This window comes from Cheilinus undulatus, linkage group 16, assembly GCF_018320785.1.
Source record: "Cheilinus undulatus linkage group 16, ASM1832078v1, whole genome shotgun sequence".
In the NCBI taxonomy this organism is placed as follows: Eukaryota; Metazoa; Chordata; class Actinopteri; order Labriformes; family Labridae; genus Cheilinus; species Cheilinus undulatus.
The window spans coordinates 537,570-558,658 of record NC_054880.1 but is presented as its reverse complement, the minus strand read 5'-3'; the positions used below and the strand labels follow the sequence as shown (position 1 = coordinate 558,658).

The window sequence follows — 21,089 nt, the reverse complement described above, 5'->3', positions numbered from 1 at the left end:
TGGATCTCTGGAAAGAGACGGATTTCCTGTCAGAGAGACTGGATCATTAGAGGAACTATGGGTAAGATCAGAGTTTAATGAGCTAAACCAGGACAGACCTGGACCCCTTTGTGGAAACAGACCGTACAGGAGTGTTAGAGATACTGCTCATCCAGGCTTAAGACACAGGATTTTAAAGGACATTCCAGAATTTGGGGATATTTTCTGTCCCACCTGGAAAATGTTAGACAGTCAATTTCAAACTTTGTGCAACATGCAGTTACTGTGCAAATGTCATGCCCAAATGGAGATAACGGCCCCAACATCCTGAGCTTAGCAACATTCCATCCCTGCCTTTGAGAATTATATCATTCTTTATTGACAATCAAACATTCCATCCTTGCCTTTGAAGATTAGGTCTTCCTTAATTGACTATAAAACATTCCATCCCTGCCTTTGAAGATTAGGTCTTCCTTAATTGACTATAAAACATTCCATCCCTGCCTTTGAGAATTATATCATTCTTTATTGACAATCAAACATTCCATCCTTGCCTTTGAAGATTAGGTCTTCCTTAATTGACTATAAAACATTCCATCCTTGCCTTTAAAAATTAGGTCTTCCTTAATTGACTATAAAACATTCCATCCTTGCCTTTAAAGGTTATGCCATCCTTTATTAATTATAAAACATTCCATCCTTGCCTTTGAAGATTAGGTCTTTCTTAATTGACTATTAAACATTCCATCCTTGCCTTTGAAGATAAGGTCTTCCTTAATTGACTATAAAACATTCCATCCTTGCCTTTAAAGGTTATGCCATCCTTTATTGACTGTAAAACATTCCATCCTTGCCTTTAAAGATTATGCCATCCTTTATTGACCATAAAACATTCCATCCTTGCCTTTGACAATGATTTTATTCTTTATTGACTATAAAATATTCCATCCTTGCCTTTGAAGATTATGCCATCCTTATTGACTGTAAAACATTCAATCCTTGCCTTTGAAGATTATGCCATCCTTTATAGACTATAAAACATTCCATCCTTGCCTTTGACAATGATTAACTGCTTTTCTAGACTATAAAACCTTCTTTCCTTGCCTTTGAAGATTATGCCATCCTTTATTGACTATAAAACATTCCATCCTTGCCTTTGAAGATTATGCCATCCTTTATAGACTATAAAACCTTCCATTCTTGCCTTTGACAATGATGTAACTCTTTATTGACTATAAAACATTCCATCCTTGCCTTTGAAGATTATGCCATCCTTTATTGACTATAAAACATTCCATCCTTGCCTTTGAAGATTATGCCATCCTTTATAGACTATAAAACATTCCATCCTTGCCTTTGAAGATTATGCCATCCTTTCTAGACTATAAAACCTTCTTTCCTTGCCTTTGAAGATTATGCCATCCTTTATTGACTATAAAACATTCCATCCTTGCCTTTGAAGATTATGCCATCCTTTCTAGACTATAAAACCTTCTTTCCTTGCCTTTGACAATGATGTAATTCTTTATTGACTATAAAACATTCCATCCTTGCCTTTGAAGATGACATCATCCTTTATTAATGTTCTCTCCTTGCCTTTTAAGATGACATCATCCTTTATTAATGTTCTCTCCTTGCCTTTTAAGATGACATCATCCTTTATTAATGTTCTATCCTTGCCTTTAAAGATGACATCCCTTTATGATTAATCCATCCTTGCTTCCTCCATGCAGGCTATTTTAGACCCCTGTTATTATCCCAGTCCAACGAGCACCCTTTAAGGTTTACTTTATTGTACATCCATGTTTCCTTTAAAATCATGATTATGACCAAATGAGGGAGAAAAGCTGTTAAAGAGGCTCAGCTAGCCTCTTAGCTCAGTCCTAGATCCATTTAGACTTTATCTGTCTAGACCTGTAGAAGCAGGTCTGCAGGACTAAGTCATTAGTGATCTGGATCACCTCCTCTCCAGGTAAATCAGTTCACCTGTAGTAAGAATGACTTTGTTGTAAAGTGTAGGGATCATGATGATGGAAATAGAAATGATCTGATAATAACTGCAGCGTTACCATCTCATCACTCTTCAAAAACACCAGATGATCCCTTTAATTCCCCGCCGTTAACTCTTAACCAGTCAGACCAACCATCAGTGGTTTTCCTCCATGTTTAAGAGATGATATTACTGACATTGGTGTTACTGTCACTTTAAATCCTGTTGATGCTCAATGACGTCCTCACTGCTGCCCCCAGGTGGAGACCATCGGAGATGCCTACATGGTGGTGTCAGGGCTTCCTGTGAGGAACGGGAAGCTTCACGGGCGCGAGATTGCTCGCATGTCACTAGCCCTGCTCAACGCCGTCAAGAGCTTCAAGATCCGACACCGGGCCAATCAGCAACTGCGGCTCCGCATCGGCATACACAGCGGTTAGTGTCTGTCTGTGTTTATTCACAGGTTAGTAAAGGGATGGAGAGTAACACTCACTGTGTCTGTGTAGGTCCCGTGTGTGCAGGTGTGGTGGGGTTGAAGATGCCCAGGTACTGTCTGTTTGGAGACACGGTCAACACGGCGTCACGCATGGAGTCCAACGGAGAGGGTAAACCCGACTCACTCATAACCCACCGTAGTGCTTCCATGTTTGATGCCTCCTACACTCATGGCATATTCAGGTCTTAACCATGGGACAACACATCCCATGTCGTTCCCATGTTGTTCCCATGTCATTCCCATGTCGTTCCCATGTCGTTCCCATGTCGTTCCCACACTGTAAGAAAAAATTAGTTGAGCTTACTTTAAAAAATTATGGAAAGTCGTTGCCTCAAAAACAACAAGTAAACTACACTTGACTTTTGTGAGTTAAAAAATCTTGTTTTTTTAGTAGTGTGCAGTACTTGTTCTACTTGAACTATTTAAGTATTCACTACTAGTTTAAAATCAATTATTTTAAGTTTTTACAACTGAGATTCAAATGTTAGTTTAAGTTTGCAGGACTTGCAGGATCATCTACTTTGAGTGTGTAATACTTAACATTTTTAGTGCATTGTAAACACTGATAAGTTAATAGCACTCAAAATATCTTAGAAAACTGATTACCTTAGAACAGTCTTTCCCAACCATTTTTCCTTGGAGCCCCCCCTACACGCTCCTCAGAAAAGCAGACCCTCCCCCAGGACCCAAAAGAGAAGAAAAAGTGACACATTGCTGCCAAAAATCAACATAGATTTTAATTGTTCCACTGATAAAACCCTAAAAAAGGTCCATGCATACTTTTCTTAACAAAACACCTTTGTATGAACTACTTTATAACTGCTTTATCATGGTTTTAGTCAATATTTGCAAACCTATTTTTGGCAGCCTCAGAGCAGACAAAGCCTCGCGCCCCCCCTCAAGATCTCTGGCGCTCCCCCCGGGGGGTCTCGGACCCCAGGTTGGGAACCAAGGCCTTAGAACATCAGCTAGTACAAAAGTTTTGTAAGTCATCATTTCACCTAAGGTGGACTATCTTGTGCCACCATTTGCAACAATGGCTGTTGGTGACCCACTTCATTAATGGCAGTGTGCCATACAACCTCCACTGATGCTGGTAACAGTATCAGCGCCCCCTATGGGCGGGACGTCTTTAATTGAGACAGCAACTTCACTTGTGGTGCATTTTATTTATTTATCTTATTTCACCTTTTTTTAACCAGGAGAAAACCTCACTGAGCTTAAAAATCTCTTTTTCAAAAGTGTCCTGGCAAAGACAACTGCAGCAAACAGAGTGCATAAAGGTTTAGTGCCCAAAGGCATTCTGGGAAAACTGCAGATTTGCCACAACTCAAATAATATGAGTTATAACAAATACTTAAATTGTTTGAGTACTGTTCACTTAAAACTGAAATAAGTTCTATCAGCTCATAAAAATAGAGTTCAAATCGCTGTTTTGGATTTTTAAGTTAACAAAACTTAATTATACCCCCTTTTACTTCATTTTTTTAAACAAAGTAAACTTAAGTAAATCAAGCCCTTTTGCTGTTATGGCCAAGAAGTACAATTAACTTGTTTATAATAAGTATTTAGAACAGGTTAAGAAGAACTGAGTAATTTCAACTCAATGTTTATGAGTAAAATGGATGTTGCTTTTTACAGTGCATGTTGTTCCCATGTCCTTTCCATGTCGTTCCCATGTTGGTCCCATGTTGATGCCATGTTGTTTCCATGTTGGTCCTATGTTAATGCCATGTTGGTCCTATGTTATTCCTATGTTCTTCCCATCTTGTTCCCATGTTAGTCCTGTGTTGATGCCATGTTGTTCCCATGTCATTCCAATGTTGTTTCCATGTCATTCCAATGTTGTTTCCATTTTGGTCCCATGTTGTAGCGTGTTGTTCCCATGTCAATCCAATGTTGTTCCCATGTTGGTCGCATGTATTCTTGCTCGGACCTGGATGAACTGACTGAAACTGTGTGTTCTTATATTCATTTCTGTGAGAATTTAGTCATCCCGCAGAGATCTGTCCTCCTTTATCCAAATAACAAACCTTGGATCATAAAATCTATAAAATAGAGGGAGTAAAGACTTTTGCACGTTTACTTTTTATTGATTTCTCCTCAGCTTTTAACAGTATTCAGCCCCACATTTTAGCAGAAAAAATGCACGACATCTATAACATTGATCTTGGTCTGATAAGCTGGCTAATGGATTTTTTAACTGAAAGGACTCAATGTTTGAGGGTTAATGGTGTTTTATCAGATTTTAGCATTTCTTCTACTGTCTCACCTCAAGGGTGTGTCCTCTCACCGCTTTTATTTGTTTTATACACAAACGAATGTTGGAGTCAGTATGAGAAGCGATACATAATTAATTTGCTGATTGTGTCTCTTCTCTCTAACGATGATCCAGATCATGGTCCCATTTTAACTGATTTCATTGAATGGTGTGACAAATCCTTTTTAAAGATTAATGTTTTAAAAACAAAAGAAATGACTGTGGATTTTAGGAAAAATCTCGCTGCCATTTCTCCTTTGTTGATTAATGAACAGTCTGTGGAGAGGGTGAGCCAGTATTGATACCTGGGTACTGTTGTGGATGACAGAATGAGCTTTGAGCCTCAGGTAGACGCTGTTTGCAAGAAAATTAACCAAAGATTGTATTTTTATCGCAAGCTTAGGAATTTTAACGTGGACAGTGTTTTTCTGAAAATGTTTTATTCTCGTTTTATTGAATCTGTTCTTACATTCTCTTTTATCTGTTTTTATGGTTCACTTAATCTGAAAAACAAAAATCAGCTGCTAGGCTTAGTTAAAACCTGCTGCAAAATTGCAGGCACTACTCTGAGTGATCTGACTGACGTATCCAAACTCAGATCTCTTAAAAAAGCCCAGTCCATCCTTGGTGAACCAGACCATCCACTCTTTAAGGAGTTCACGCTGCTCCCCTCAGGACGCAGGTATGTCCTTCCATCATGCAAGACAAACAGACTGAAGAAATCTTTTATCCCGACTGCCATTAGCCTTTTAAATAGTTCAAGGTGAAATTTGCCCAGGACTTATTCATTTTGAGGCCATTGCCACTGTTTTCTGTCTTTGAATGTTTCCTATGTGTATGAACCTTTATTTTATTCCTATTGTGAGGGAAATTGCTTGTATGGTACTGCTGGCTGTGAAGCAAATTGCCCCTCAGGGATAATAAAGATATCCTTGATCCTTGATGTTGTTCCCATGTTGGTCCCATGTTGTTCCCATGTTTGTCCCATGTTGTTCCCATGTTTGTCCCATGTTGTTCCCATTTTGGTCCCATGTTGTTCCCATGTTGGTTCCATGTTGTTCCCATGTTTGTCCCATGTTGTTCCCATTTTGGTCCCGTGTTGTTCCCATGTTGGTTCCATGTTGTTCCCAGGTTTGTCCCGTGTTGATGCCATGTTTGTCTCATGTTGTTCCCATGTTTGTCCCATGTCGATCCCATTCATTTTGAGGCCATTGCCACTGTTTTCTGTGTCTTTGAATGTTTCCTATGTGTATGAACCTTTATTTTATTCCTATTGTGAGGGAAATTGCTTGTATGGTACTGCTGGCTGTGAAGCAAATTGCCCCTCAGGGATAATAAAGATATCCTTGATCCTTGATGTTGTTCCCATTTTGGTCCCATGTTGTTCCCATGTTTGTCCCATGTTGTTCCCATCTTTGTCCCATGTTGTTCCCATTTTGGTGCCATGTTGTTCCCATGTTTGTCCCATGTTGTTCCCATTTTGGTGCCATGTTGTTCCCATGTTGATCTCATGTTTGTCCCATGTTTGTCCCATGTTGTTCCCATGTTTGTCCCATGTTGTTCCCATTTTGGTGCCATGTTGTTCCCATGTTGATCCCATGTTTGTCCCATGTTGTTCCCATATTTGTCCCATGTTGATGCCATGTTTGTCAAATGTTTTTCCCCATGTTTGTCCCATGTTGTTCCCATGTTTGTCCCGTGTTGATGCCATGTTTGTCCCATGTTGTTCCCATGTTTGTCCCATGTTGATGCCATGTTGGTCCCATGTTAATGCCATGTTTGTCCCATGTTGTTCCCTTATTTGTCCCATGTTGATCCCATGTTTGTCCAATGGTGATGCCATGTTTGTCCCATGTTGATGCCATGTTTATCCCATGTTGTTCCCATGTCGTTCCCTTGTCAATCCCATGTTTGTCCCATGTTGTTCCCATGTTTGTCCCATGTGGTTCCCATATTTGTCCCATGTTGATCCCATGTTGGTCCCATGTTGATGCCATGTTTGTCCCATGTTGTTCCCATGTTTGTCCCATGTTGTTCCCATGTTTGTCCCATGTTGTTCCCATGTTTGTCCCGTGTTGATGCCATGTTTGTCCCATGTTGTTCCCATGTTTGTCCCATGTTGATCCCATGTTTGTTCCATGTTGATGCCATGTTTTTCCCCATGTTGATGCTATGTGTTCCCCATTTTGTTCCCTTGTTGATCCCATGTTGTCCCGTGTCCCCCTGCAGCTCTGAAGATCCACGTGTCAGAGACAACCTGTCAGGTTCTTCAGGAGTTCAGCTGCTTCAGGCTGGAGCTCAGAGGAGAGATCGAGATGAAGGGGAAGGGGCGGATGAGGACGTTCTGGCTGCTGGGGGAGGATGCACCGTGAGGGGGGTAGAGGAGGATGATGGAGGGATCTATCACTTTTTCTGCCTTGAACACAGGAGACGACCGTCAGATCTAAACCTGAGGACCAGATCTAACCCTAACCCACTAAACACACTTTATATGAAACTCCACCCCCTTGATTCTGACTGGATGTTTAACGCTGACATCATTTAAAGGCACAGTTCTTCTTTCCAGCTTTAACCACTGACTGTTGAATGTTACACTGTCAAAAATAAAGATTTAAAGTGTTGTAAATACAAACATCACATCTGTGATACTCTGTCATTTCTGTGTAGCTTTCTCTGGATGCTTCGGCTCATTGTCAGACTGGAAAGGAAATCTTCTCTAAGCCCTAGTTTTCTGTCAGACTGAAGAAGGTTGTCCTCAAGGATTTTCCTAGATTTTGCCACATTCATTTTCCCCACTACCTTCACAAGCCTTCCAGAGCTGAATGCTGAGAAGCATCCCCACAGCATGATGCTGCTGAGAAGCATCCCCACAGCATGATGCTGCTGAGAAGCATCCCCACACTACGATGCTGCTGAGAAGCATCCCCACAGCACGATGCTGCTGAGAAGCATCCCCACAGCACGATGCTGCTGAGAAGCATCCCCACAGCACGATGCTGCTGAGAAGCATCCCCACAGCCTGATGCTGCTGAGAAGCATCCCAACATCATGGTGCTGCTGAGAAGCATCCCCACAGCACGATGCTGCTTAGAAGCATCCCCACAGCACGATGCTGCTGAGAAGCATCCCCACAGCCTGATGCTGCCACCAGCGTGCTCCACAGTGGGGATGGTGTGTTTGTGGTGATGTCAGTGTTTGGCGTCTTGTCTGATGGTCTCAAAGCTCCATTCTGGTCTCATCAGACCAAAGACCTTTCTTCCTCTTGACCATGGAGTCTCCCACAGTCCTTCTGGTGAACTCTAGTCCAGATTGAATCTGAGTTTTCTTCAACAGTGTCTTTCTCTTTGCCACTCTCCCATAAAGCTCTGACTGGTGAAGAACCCAGCCAAGACTGTTACGACTACTTCTTCAGAGTAGTCGTAGGCAGTATCGGAAGAAGCACATTTCTAAGTAAAAACATAAATAAATTTTTTAAAAGTTAAAAAAAAAAAAAAAATAGCCTAATGATGTTAATCATCGCTGATTTATAGAAAAAGTGAAAGGTCTGAATAGCCATGGGGGAATAGTTTTCTAGGCTCCATGTGTCTAATAATCGGTTCTATTCCTGACTTTAATGTCAGATTCCTGAATTTGATCTTGACTTAAATCTTAGAATGTCTTTTTTTCTTCACAGTTAAAAGGACAGTTAAATCTTAGACATTATTGTTGGTGGCCCCAGTCCTGTAAATGTCTTTAAGAACACGTGACAATATTTATTCAGGGGTCATAATTATTCTGATGTAAAACTGAATACATGGACAATACAAACATAATGAACATAATGAAATGACGGACGAAGACATTAGTGAGTCATGCAGACACTTTAAAATAAAAATATAGGTCCACTTTTGTTTGCTTGTAAACTGTAAACAAGTTTTAATAGTTTTCATGTAGTTGGTTCTGGGAGCAGCAGCCCGGGGATTGGCTTCAGACTGTCTAAGTCCTGATTGGCTGTAGTAAACGTCACTAAGAGTAGTGAGGACTCTGACTGGTGAACTCCTCCTCCAGAGCCCGCCCTCCTCGCGGTGCTCAGTCTGTGCGGATGTCCGTTATGTTGCCGTGCTCGGGCAGTCACAGAGCGGGCTGAGAGTGGGAGCTGACCCGGGACAAGTTTTAAAAACACACCGGTACCACCAGAACCTGATACACCGAGGCCCCGGCTCTGACAGGGGCCCCATTCTGACCCTAACCCCCACAGAAACATCCAGAACAGCCCCTCACACGGAGCTCCGGCCCTTCGCTGCTCCGCGGGGCCCGGCGACGCGAGGCGGGAGCAGATGGAGCCTGCTCCGGCGAAGGCGAAGCCGCAGGGCCGGCTACTGGTGTCTACCCAGCTGGACGCTAAAGATGAGCTGGAGGAGGTAGGCTGAGCCAGGCTAACCGCCTATAGAGCAGATATATCCCGGGGTAAAGACGTTATCTCGGGTTAGGAGGCAGCGGTGGGCAGTTTGAATCAGTTTGAATACAAAGAGCCTCCATGGATCATCTTTAACCCCGGCTAGCAGGCTAGTTATGGCTGTTAGCACTGTTAGCTTAGCACTAGGGCCTCAGCCCGTGTAAACATGGAGGTGGGACTGTGCTGATAGCTCTAATGAAGCTGTTTCTACTAGCTTCACCGTGTTTGGTAGCTCTCATAGACCTGATATAGAGAGAACAGACGCACACGGAGCACTAAGAGTTAGCCTAGGATGCTAGTCCTACGTAAACATGTATGGGACCGTAAGGTGACAGATGCGCATGCGCCATGTCAGCTTTCCACATGTAAGAGTAGTGAGACTGATCAATGTATAAAATACAGACGAGAAATAATAAAATACCCATGATTTACACTGGGATAAATGTTTAAAATAAACTATCTACACATAGATAAATGTCTAAAATGTTTTCTCTACACCAATCTCTATCCGTAGATTATATTATATAAATTATAGGATTATAGGTACTGTATATAAATATATATACTTTTCTCCCCTGTAAATAGATAACTGATGGTTGTTTCAATAACAGAATTATAGACTTAGACATTGTTCTAGTAACAATCACACCCTACTTAAACCTGTTTGATGACCTGGCAGCTACTATTAGCCAGATATTAGCAGATTTTAACGTTGATTGTTCTGTTGGTAGAATCGTGGAGGCTTTAATTCTGCTCTCCTGACTCCAACAGGTGATCTTACCTGTGTACATGCTGGTGTGAAATCAACCTGTGTCTGTGTGTTTGCAGAAGTTGGAGCGGTGTGTTGGGATCGTCCAGGCGTTGACCAATGGGCTGTCAGAGAGAGAGGCCAACGACGCGCTCACCGCCAACGTAAGACACGCCCCTCTACTTCTTCCTCTATAACTAATAAAACTTCCGTATCTCATCAGGGGCTAGTTTGGGTTTCTCCTGATACCTGTGTGGTATTTGACATTTCGAGACGGTGCCTAAACAGTGTCTGGATGGGTGCTTTTAGAGGTGTGGGAGTCTGGATGGGTGCTTTTAGAGGTGTAGGTGTGTGGATGGGTCCTTTAAGAGGTGTAGGTGTGTGGATGGGTGCTTTTAGAGGTGTGGGTGTGTGGATGGGTGTTTTTTAGAGGTGTGGTGTGTGGATGGGTGCTTTTAGAGGTGTGGTGTGTGGATGGGTGCTTTTGGAGGTATGGGTGTGTGGATGGGTGCTTTTAGAGGTGTGGTGTGTGGATGGGTGCTTTTAGAGGTATGGTGTGTGGATGGGTGCTTTCAGAGGTATGGTGTGTGGATGGGTGTTTTATAGAGGTGTGGTGTGTGGATGGGTGCTTTTAGAGTTGTGGGTGTGTGGATGGGTGCTTTTAGAGGTGTGGTGTGTGGATGGGTGCTTTTAGAGTTGTGGGTGTGTGGATGGATGTTTTTTAGAGGTGTGGTGTGTGGATGGGTGCTTTTAGAGTTGTGGGTGTGTGGATGGGTGCTTTTAGAGGTGTGGTGTGTGGATGGGTGCTTTTAGAGTTGTGGGTGTGTGGATGGATGTTTTTTAGAGGTGTGGTGTGTGGATGGGTGCTTTTAGAGTTGTGGGTGTGTGGATGGGTGCTTTTAGAGGTGTGGTGTGTGGATGGGTGCTTTTAGAGGTGTGGTGTGTGGATGGGTGCTTTTAGAGGTGTGGTGTGTGGATGGGTGCTTTTAGAGTTGTGGGTGTGTGGATGGATGTTTTTTAGAGGTGTGGTGTGTGGATGGGTGCTTTCAGAGGTATGGTGTGTGGATGGATGTTTTTTAGAGGTGTGGTGTGTGGATGGGTGCTTTTAGAGTTGTGGGTGTGTGGATGGGTGCTTTTAGAGGTGTGGTGTGTGGATGGGTGCTTTTAGAGTTGTGGGTGTGTGGATGGGTGCTTTTAGAGTTGTGGGTGTGTGGATGGGTGCTTTTAGAGGTGTGGTGTGTGGATGGGTGCTTTTAGAGGTATGGTGTGTGGATGGGTGCTTTTTAGAGGTGTGGTGTGTGGATGGGTGCTTTTAGAGGTGTGGAGTGTGGATGGGTGCTTTTAGAGGTGTGGTGTGTGGATGGGTGTTTTTAGAGGTGTGGGGGGTAGGGCTGCAAGATTTGAGAAATTAATCTAATAGTAATTTTTTTCCCTCAGTATTGTGGTCTGATAAGCTGTTACTCCTTAAGTTCCTCGTCTTATGTACATACATTTTAGTACCGTGGCCCTCTGACCAGAGGGTGTGGGTGCTTTATTTGAGAAATTAATCTAATAGTAATCTGTCCCTGTCCTCAGTATTTGTTTACAGCTGTTCAGACTGAGCTTATTCTCTTAGTGAGGAGATAAACCAGCAGGTAGAGAAAGTTAGAACAGAATCTGTCCCTGTCCCTAACCACATTTGTTTACAGCTGTTCAGACTGAGCTTATTCTCTTAGTGAGGAGATAAACCAGCAGGTAGAGAAAGTTAGAACAGATTTAGTAAAAGAAGAACTCCAGGATGCTGAGGAAGACTGGGTCACCACGATCTGTTCACTGTCAGGCTAGGATATTCAAACTTAAATGACATTTCTGAGAGCTGACTCCTCATTTTATACAACTTTACTCCTGATACAAAATCATTTACATATAATAATGGATGATAGTAAAAACAAGTTTAACAAAAGTTATGGATGTAATGTTTTTAAGATTGACCTCCAGGTTTAAAATTAAATAATTGTTGATGTTATAAATTCTCTTAGAAACAAATGTCCATGTTTAGAGTCAGAGTCATGGTGAAATAGGGGTTTACTGATGTCCTGCTTACCTGTCCAGGTGTGTAAAGGTCAGCAGCAGCATGAGGAGGTGTGTCTTGGTCTCTTCATGCTCGTCCTCACAGAGCCAACGCAGGCGCAGAGGGTGAGTCTGCACAACATCAGTGAATGTGTGACATCTCTGTGAAACTTTACTGTGACATCGCTGTGACATCACTGTGACATCTCTGACATTGCTGTGACATCTCTGTGACATCACTGTGACATCTCTGTGACATCACCGTGACATCACTGTGACATCTCTGTGACATCGCAGTGACATCTCTGTGACATCACTATGACATCGCTGTGACATCTCTGTGACATCGCTGTGACATCTCTATTACATTGCTGTGACATTACTGTGACATTCACTGTGACATCGCTGTGACATTCGCTGTGACATCTCTATTACATTGCTGTGACATTACTGTGACATCACTGTGACATCGCAGTGACATCTCTGTGACATCACTATTACATCACTGTGACATCTCTGTGACATCGCTGTGACATCTCTATTACATTGCTGTGACATTACTGTGACATTCACTGTGACATTCGCTGTGACATCACTGTGACATCATTGTGACATCGCTGTGACATCACTGTGATATCTCTGTGACATCACTGTGATATCTCTGTGACATCGCTGTGACATCTCTGTGACATCACTGTGACATCTCTGACATTTCTGTGACATCGCTGTGACATCACTGACATCTCTGTGACATCGCTGTGACATCTCTGTGGTATTTCTGTGACATCAATGTAACATCTCTGTGACATCGCTGTGAAATCTCTGACATCGCTGTGACATCTCTGTGACATTGCGGTGACATCGCTGTGACATCAACGTGACATCGCGGTGACATCTCTGTGACATCACTATGACATCGCTGTGACATCTCTGTGACATCTCTGTTACATTGCTGTGACATCTCTGTGACATTCACTGTGACATCGCTGTGACATCCGCTGTGACATCGCTGTGACATCACTGTGACATCTCTGTGACATCCGCTGTGACATCTCTGGGACATTCGCTGACATCACTGTGACATCTCTGTGACATCGCTGTGACATCGCTGTGACATCTCTGTGACATCTGCTGTGACATCCGCTGTGACATCGCTTAGACATTGCTGTGACATCTCTGTGACATCACTGTGACATCTCTGTGACATCACTGTGACATCTCTGTGACATCTCTGTGACATCACTGTGACATCACTGTGACATCTCTGTGACATCTCTGTGACATTGCTGTGACATCTCTGTGACATCGCTAGTGTTACAGAGACCTGACGCTGCTCAACAGAGATGGCATGAACGTGATCCTGGTCAAGATCAACCAGATCCTGATGGAGAAGTTCTTGAAGCTACAGGATGTCCCCAGAACACAGGTACCCGCACTCAGAGGGAGGCGCCATCTACACGTAAACGCACACGGGGCTAATAGAGGCTGTGTTAGAAGCTGCAGGTTTAAGGACAGGTTTAGGGAAAGACTGGGACAGTTGTGGAACTATCAGAAACTGCTAGAACATTCCACAGGTAACAGGATTGGTTGGCTTCCTTATTACAGTGAGAAACTAACGAGTTACAACAGCATGGCTTCACAGGAAAAGGGTGTAGGGTCTAGACTGGCCTGCAAGTACAGGCAGTGGGTGGGATGTTTAGGCTTTAAAGGATGAGGTCATTTTTAAAGGCTAGGATGGAATGTTGTATATGCTTTAATGGATGAGGTCAATTTTTAAAAGCATGGATGGAATGTTGTATAGGCTTCAAAGGATGAGGTCATTTTTAAAGGCATGGATGGAATGTTGTATAATCTTTAAGGGATGAGGTCATTTTTAACAGCTAGGATGGAATGTTGTATAGACTTTAAACAATGTCATCATTTTTAACGGCTAGGATGGAATGTTGTATATGCTTTAATGGATGAGGTCAATTTTTAAAAGCATGGATGGAATGTTGTATAGGCTTCAAAGGATGAGGTCATTTTTAAAGGCATGGATGGAATGTTGTATAATCTTTAAGGGATGAGGTCATTTTTAAAGGCATGGATGGAATGTTGTATAGGCTTCAAAGGATGAGGTCATTTTTAAAGGCTAGGATGGAATGTTGTATAATCTTTAAGGGATGAGGTCATTTTTAACGGCTAGGATGGAATGTTGTATAGACTTTAAACAATGTCATCATTTTTAACGGCTAGGATGGAATGTTGTATATGCTTTAATGGATGAGGTTAATTTTTAAATGCATGGATGGAATGTTGTATAGGCTTCAAAGGCTGAGGTCATTTTTAAAGGCTAGGATGGAATGTTGTATAGGCTTCAAAGGATGAGGTCATTTTTAAAGGCTAGGATGGAATGTTGTATAATCTTTAAGGGATGAGGTCATTTTTAACGGCTAGGATGGAATGTTGTATAGACTTTAAACAATGTCATCATTTTTAACGGCTAGGATGGAATGTTGTATATGCTTTAATGGATGAGGTCAATTTTTAAAAGCATGGATGGAATGTTGTATAGGCTTCAAAGGATGAGGTCATTTTTAAAGGCTAGGATGGAATGTTGTATAATCTTTAAGGGATGAGGTCATTTTTAACGGCTAGGATGGAATGTTGTATAGACTTTAAACAATGTCATCATTTTTAACAGCTAGGATGGAATGTTGTATTTGCTTTAATGGATGAGGTCAATTTTTAAAAGCATGGATGGAATGTTGTATAGGCTTCAAAGGATGAGGTCATTTTTAAAGGCATGGATGGAATGTTGTATAATCTTTAAGGGATGAGGTCATTTTTAAAGGCTAGGATGGAATGTTGTATAGTCTTTAAAGGATGAGGTCATTTTTAAAGGCTTGGATGGAATGTTGTATAGTCTTTAAAGGATGAGGTCATTTTTAAAGGCTAGGATGGAATGTAGTACAGTCTTTATGGGATGAGGTCATTTTTAACGGCTAGGATGGAATGTTGTATATGCTTTAAAGGATGAGGATTTTTAAAAGCATGGATGGAATGTTTTCTAGGGTTTTAGGGATGACATCATAATCACAGCTAAGACAGTGTCTTATAGGCTTTATTAGATGACATCATCATCAGAGGCAGAGGACTGAATATTGGTGAAGCTTGGGATGTTGGGGCTTTTCCCTCCATTTTGAAAATCAGTCGACTGTAGATGGAAACTTGTGGAAAAGTGTCTGGACCTGAGGAATGAGGGGAAACCCTCACTCCTTAAAAGGTGGCGACATTAGGGAAGGTGAGTTTGTATATCTGTGTTCTAGCACTGATGGAAGGTTGAAGGTTGCTGACAGGTTGGTCTGTTCTCTCTGCAGCTGGTGTGGCTGGTCAGAGAGCTGGTGAAGAGTGGTGTCATGGGAGCTGACGGTGTCGTCATGACGCTGCTGAAACAGATCGCAGGTGGAGATATCTCCACTAAGAACCTGTGGTTGGCTGAGAGCGTGCTGGACATCCTGCTGGACCAAAAGTAAGTCCCCTTTACATCGTCCTTTTAACCACACTTCATCCAGACGTACCTGTGCAGGGGACAACAGACACCTTTGTATGATCAGGGTACTTGGTTCAGTAGAACCAGGAGGCTTTAATCCTGAACGTTTGTGTATTAAAACTATTACCAGATGTAGCTCTGCCTGGTATAAATCTACAGGAATATATTTAATACACCTGAGGAGATATAGTCATTGAAGTGTTTCTCCAGGACCAGCTGAGGCCACATGGCACTATGAACTCTGGGCATAGTACACATCAGAAACCTAGTCCTGGTTTAGAGTATACCTGACCCCAAAGGGTGGCTCATTTGATCACTGTGAAGACAGACATACTGTGCCTGTAACCGTGCCTGAGAAATGGTCTAGGGCATGCTGGAGACTTAGGTTATACCTCTCCGAAATGGCGCCCACATATTTGACATTAATAATCCAGACATACTTCTGTGGTGTTAAATGTGTAGGTTGATTCACAGATGAGCTTTAGGACTTTTATTGTGAAGTATTTCCTGTAAAGCAGCTGACACTGTCCCCTTTAGGGAGTGGGTGTTGAAGAGTGGGATGCTCATTGCCATGTCAGTCTACACCTACCTCCGCCTCATCGTCGACCATGGAGCGCCAAACCTGCTGCCTCTACGTCAGAAAGAGGTGGACTTCTGCATCAGCATGTTAAGAGAGAAGGTAAGGAGGAAAGGCATTAGACCAGTATGGCTCCACCCGGTGGTCACAGTGATAACCCCGTCTTTCTCTGCATCTCTGTAGTTCATGGAGTGTCTGATCATTGGCAGAGATCTGGTTCGTCTGCTGCAGAACGTTGCACGCATTCCTGAGATGGAGCTGCTGTGGAGAGACCTGCTGCACAACCCACAAGTCCTCAGTCCTCAGTTCACTGGTAAAACTACACTACCCACAATCCTCAGTTCACTGGTAATACTACACTACCCACAATCATCAGTTCACTGGTAATACTACACTACCCATAAGTCCTCAGGTCACTGGTAATACTACACTACCCACAATCCTAAGTTCACTGGTAATACTACACTACCCATAGGTCCTCAGGTCACTGGTAATACTACACTACCCACAATCCTCAGTTCACTGATAATACTACACTACCCATAAGTCCTCAGTTCACTGATAATACTACACTACCCACAATCCTCAGTTCACTGGTAATACTACACTACCCATAAGTCCTCAGGTCACTGGTAATACTACACTACCCACAATCAGCCAGTTCACTGGTAAAATTACACTACCCACAATCCTCAGTTCACTGGTAAAACAACACTACCCACAATCCTCAGTTCAGTGGTAATTCCACACTACCCACAATCCTCAGTTCACTGGTAATACTACACTACCCACAATCCTCAGTTCACTGGTAAAACTACACCACCCACAATCCTCAGTTCACTGGTAAAACTACACTACCCACAATCCTCCGTTCACTGGTAAAACTACACTACCCACAATCCTCAGTTCACTGGTAAAACTACACTACCCACAATCCTCAGTTCACTGGTAAAACTACACTACCCACAATCCTCAGTTCACTGGTAAAACTACACTACCCACAATCCTCAGTTCACTGATCCGGTCACGTCCCCTAGTTGTGGTTTTAAATCCACTAATACAACCCTGAGGTTTAGATGACCCTGGATCTCAGTCCCTGATAACGGAGTTAAAACATTTAAAGCTCTTCAAAGGTAGTCCAGTTAGATTTTTCTGGTTCTGGATCGGGGACACTCTGACTATCAGCAGCAATACAATACTCAGACTGACCCCTGAGGCTGAGGACTGAGCCAGGCCTTGTACTGGTCTTTGGTTAAATCAGGCTCTAAATGGCCGTGTCCTAAGGTTGGTGATCACGGGTTGTTTGACCTTTGAACTCTGTCTCAGGTGTTCTTCAGCTGCTGACGGCTCGGACCTCCAGGAAGTTTCTGGCGTGTCGGCTCACACCGGACATGGAGACGAAGCTGCTGTTCATGACCTCCAGGGTAACACTGAGCGTGCTCAGACTGATGGTCTTTATTGATCCTGATCCTTCCTGGATGTGTATCAGCTGACTGTCATCTTTGTGTTACCTGTGCTCAGGTGAGGTTTGGGCAGCAGAAACGGTACCAAGACTGGTTTCAGAGGCAGTACCTCTCCACGGCAGAGAGCCAATCACTGCGCTGCGATCTGATCAGGTATATCTGCGGGGTGGTCCATCCGTCCAATGAGGTGCTGAGCTCTGACATCCTGCCACGCTGGGCTATCATTGGCTGGCTGCTCACCACCTGCACGGTAAGGGGGGCGGAGACTACAGCTGTTCTAATCTGAAGTTAAAAAGGATCATGAACTGATCGAACGTTTTATGTCTGCAGTCGAACGTGGCCGCCTCAAACGCCAAGCTGGCTCTCTTCTACGATTGGCTGTTCTTCAACCCAGAGAAAGACAGCATCATGAACATAGGTACACCTTCACCTGTCAGTTTTTACCTGGAAGACAGGTCTGTTTACCTGGACTAACTCTCCAGGTGTGACAGGTCTGTTTACCTGGACTAACTCTCCAGGTGTGACAGGTCTGTTTACCTGGACTAACTCTCCAGGTGTGACAGGTCTGTTTACCTGGACTAACTCTCCAGGTGTGACAGGTCTGTTTACCTGGACTAACTCTCCAGGTGTGACAGGTCTGTTTACCTGGACTAACTCCAGGTGTGACGGGTCTGTTTACCTGGACTAACTCCAGGTGTGACAGGTCTGTTTACCTGGACTAACTCTCCAGGTGTGACAGGTCTGTTTACCTGGACTAACTCCAGGTGTGACAGGTCTGTTTACCTGGACTAACTCTCCAGGTGTGACGGGTCTGTTTACCTGGACTAACTCTCCAGGTGTGACAGGTCTGTTTACCTGGACTAACTCTCCAGGTGTGACGGGTCTGTTTACCTGGACTAACTCTCCAGGTGTGACAGGTCTGTTTACCTGGACTAACTCTCCAGGTGTGACAGGTCTGTTTACCTGGACTAACTCTCCAGGTGTGACAGGTCTGTTTACCTGGACTAACTCTCCAGGTGTGACAGGTCTGTTTACCTGGACTAACTCTCCAGGTGAGACAGGTCTGTTTACCTGGACTAACTCTCCAGGTGTGACAGGTCTGTTTACCTGGACTAACTCCAGGTGTGACAGGTCTGTTTACCTGGACTAACTCTCCAGGTGTGACAGGTCTGTTTACCTGGACTAACTCTCCAGGTGTGACAGGTCTGTTTACCTGGACTAACTCCAGGTGTGACGGGTCTGTTTACCTGGACTAACTCCAGGTGTGACAGGTCTGTTTACCTGGACTAACTCTCCAGGTGTGACAGGTCTGTTTACCTGGACTAACTCTCCAGGTGTGACAGGTCTGTTTACCTGGACTAACTCCAGGTGTGACAGGTCTGTTTACCTGGACTAACTCTCCAGGTGTGACAGGTCTGTTTACCTGGACTAACTCCAGGTGTGACAGGTCTGTTTACCTGGACTAACTCTCCAGGTGTGACAGGTCTGTTTACCTGGACTAACTCTCCAGGTGTGAAAGGTCTGTTTACCTGGACCAACTCCAGGTGTGACAGGTCTGTTTACCTGGACTAACTCTCCAGGTGTGACAGGTCTGTTTACCTGGACTAACTCTCCAGGTGTGACAGGTCTGTTTACCTGGACTAACTCCAGGTGTGACAGGTCTGTTTACCTGGACTAACTCTCCAGGTGTGACAGGTCTGTTTACCTGGACTAACTCCAGGTGTGACAGGTCTGTTTACCTGGACTAACTCTCCAGGTGTGACAGGTCTGTTTACCTGGACTAACTCTCCAGGTGTGACAGGTCTGTTTACCTGGACTAACTCTCCAGGTGTGACAGGTCTGTTTACCTGGACTAACTCCAGGTGTGACAGGTCTGTTTACCTGGACTAACTCTCCAGGTGTGACAGGTCTGTTTACCTGGACTAACTCTCCAGGTGTGACAGGTCTGTTTACCTGGACTAACTCTCCAGGTGTGACAGGTCTGTTTACCTGGACTAACTCTCCAGGTGTGACAGGTCTGTTTACCTGGACTAACTCTCCAGGTGAGATTGGAACTCACTGTTTCCCCTTCCTATTTTAGAACCTGCTATCCTGGTGATGCATCACTCAATGAAGCCACACCCAGCCATCACCGCCACGCTGCTGGACTTCATGTGCAGGGTAACAGACTACCATACTTAGATGTCACTAGCAGCAGAGGCTCATGGGTACTGTAGTCCACAGAGGATGGTATTTTTATGTCTTCAGTTTATTTTGTCCTAACTCGTTTCCTTCCTCTCCTCTCTCCTTCCTCCCTTGTGTCCTCAGATCATCCCTCACTTCTTTCCTCCGTTGGAGTCTCAGGTGCGTCAGGGCGTCTTCAACTCGCTGACCTTCATCATGGAGAAGAGAGTGCTGGCGTGAGTAACTTCCTGTCTGATAGGTCGGATAGTTCCCTATATGATAACCATTACTGATTATTGATGATCATCTCTGTCTGTATGGTAACCATTATTGATTATTGATGATCATCTCTGTCTGTATAGTAACCATTATTGATTATTGATGATCATCTCTGTCTGTATAGTAACCATTATTGATTATTGATGATCATCTCTGTCTGTATGGTAACCATTATTGATTATTGATGATCATCTCTGTCTGTATAGTAACCATTATTGATTATTGATGATCATCTCTGTCTGTATGGTAACCATTATTGATTATTTATGATCATCTCTGTCTGTATAGTAACCATTATTGATTATTGATGATCATCTCTGTCTGTATGGTAACCATTATTGATTATTGATGATCATCTCTGTCTGTATGGTAACCATTATTGATTATTGATGATCATCTCTGTCTGTATAGTAACCATTATTGATTATTGATGATCATCTCTGTCTGTATAGTAACCATTATTGATTATTGATGATCATCTCTGTCTGTATAGTAACCATTATTGATTATTGATGATCATCTCTGTCTGTATGGTAACCATTATTGATTATTGATGATCATCTCTGTCTGTATAGTAACCATTATTGATTATTGATGATCATCTCTGTCTGTATGGTAACCATTATTGATATTGATGATCATCTCTGTCTGTATGGTAACCATTATTGATATTGATGATCATCTCTGTCTGTATGGTAACCATTATTGATTATTGATGATCATCTCTGTCTGTATGGTAACCATTATTGATTATTGATGATCATCTCTGTCTGTATGGTAACCATTACTGATTATTGATGATCATCTCTGTCTGTATGGTAACCATTATTGATTATTGATGATCATCTCTGTCTGTATGATAACCATTATTGATTATTGATGATCATCTCTGTCTGTATGATAACCATTATTGATTATTGATGATCATCTCTGTCTGTATGGTAACCATTATTGATTATTGATGATCATCTCTGTATGCTAACCATTATTGATTATTGATGATCATCTCTGTCTGTATGGTAACCATTATTGATTATTGATGATCATCTCTGTCTGTATGATAACCATTATTGATTATTGATGATCATCTCTGTCTGTATGGTAACCATTATTGATTA

At 43.0% G+C, this 21,089-nt stretch overlaps 2 protein-coding genes across 4 annotated transcripts in view; both read left to right on the top strand.

Annotated features, from left to right (window-relative positions):
- The window catches only part of LOC121524024 (atrial natriuretic peptide receptor 1-like), a 61,367-nt gene extending 54,056 nt beyond the window's left edge, over nt 1–7,311 (top strand). For both annotated transcript variants that reach the window (XM_041809190.1, XM_041809189.1), the window contains 3 exons: nt 2,230–2,404; nt 2,476–2,574; nt 6,955–7,311. In XM_041809190.1, coding sequence (XP_041665124.1) covers nt 2,230–2,404; nt 2,476–2,574; nt 6,955–7,097 — 417 coding nt within the window. In that variant the 3' untranslated portion in view covers nt 7,098–7,311. The remainder of the gene's footprint in view (nt 1–2,229; nt 2,405–2,475; nt 2,575–6,954) is intronic.
- A 1,502-nt stretch (nt 7,312–8,813) lies between these two features.
- The window catches only part of ints3 (integrator complex subunit 3), a 32,451-nt gene continuing 20,175 nt past the window's right edge, over nt 8,814–21,089 (top strand). For both annotated transcript variants that reach the window (XM_041809875.1, XM_041809874.1), the window contains exons 1-12: nt 8,814–9,125; nt 9,989–10,072; nt 12,000–12,083; nt 13,270–13,383; nt 15,317–15,468; nt 16,027–16,168; nt 16,250–16,379; nt 17,393–17,490; nt 17,588–17,779; nt 17,860–17,947; nt 19,610–19,689; nt 19,837–19,928. In XM_041809875.1, coding sequence (XP_041665809.1) covers nt 9,042–9,125; nt 9,989–10,072; nt 12,000–12,083; nt 13,270–13,383; nt 15,317–15,468; nt 16,027–16,168; nt 16,250–16,379; nt 17,393–17,490; nt 17,588–17,779; nt 17,860–17,947; nt 19,610–19,689; nt 19,837–19,928 — 1,340 coding nt within the window. In that variant the 5' untranslated portion in view covers nt 8,814–9,041. The remainder of the gene's footprint in view (nt 9,126–9,988; nt 10,073–11,999; nt 12,084–13,269; nt 13,384–15,316; nt 15,469–16,026; nt 16,169–16,249; nt 16,380–17,392; nt 17,491–17,587; nt 17,780–17,859; nt 17,948–19,609; nt 19,690–19,836; nt 19,929–21,089) is intronic.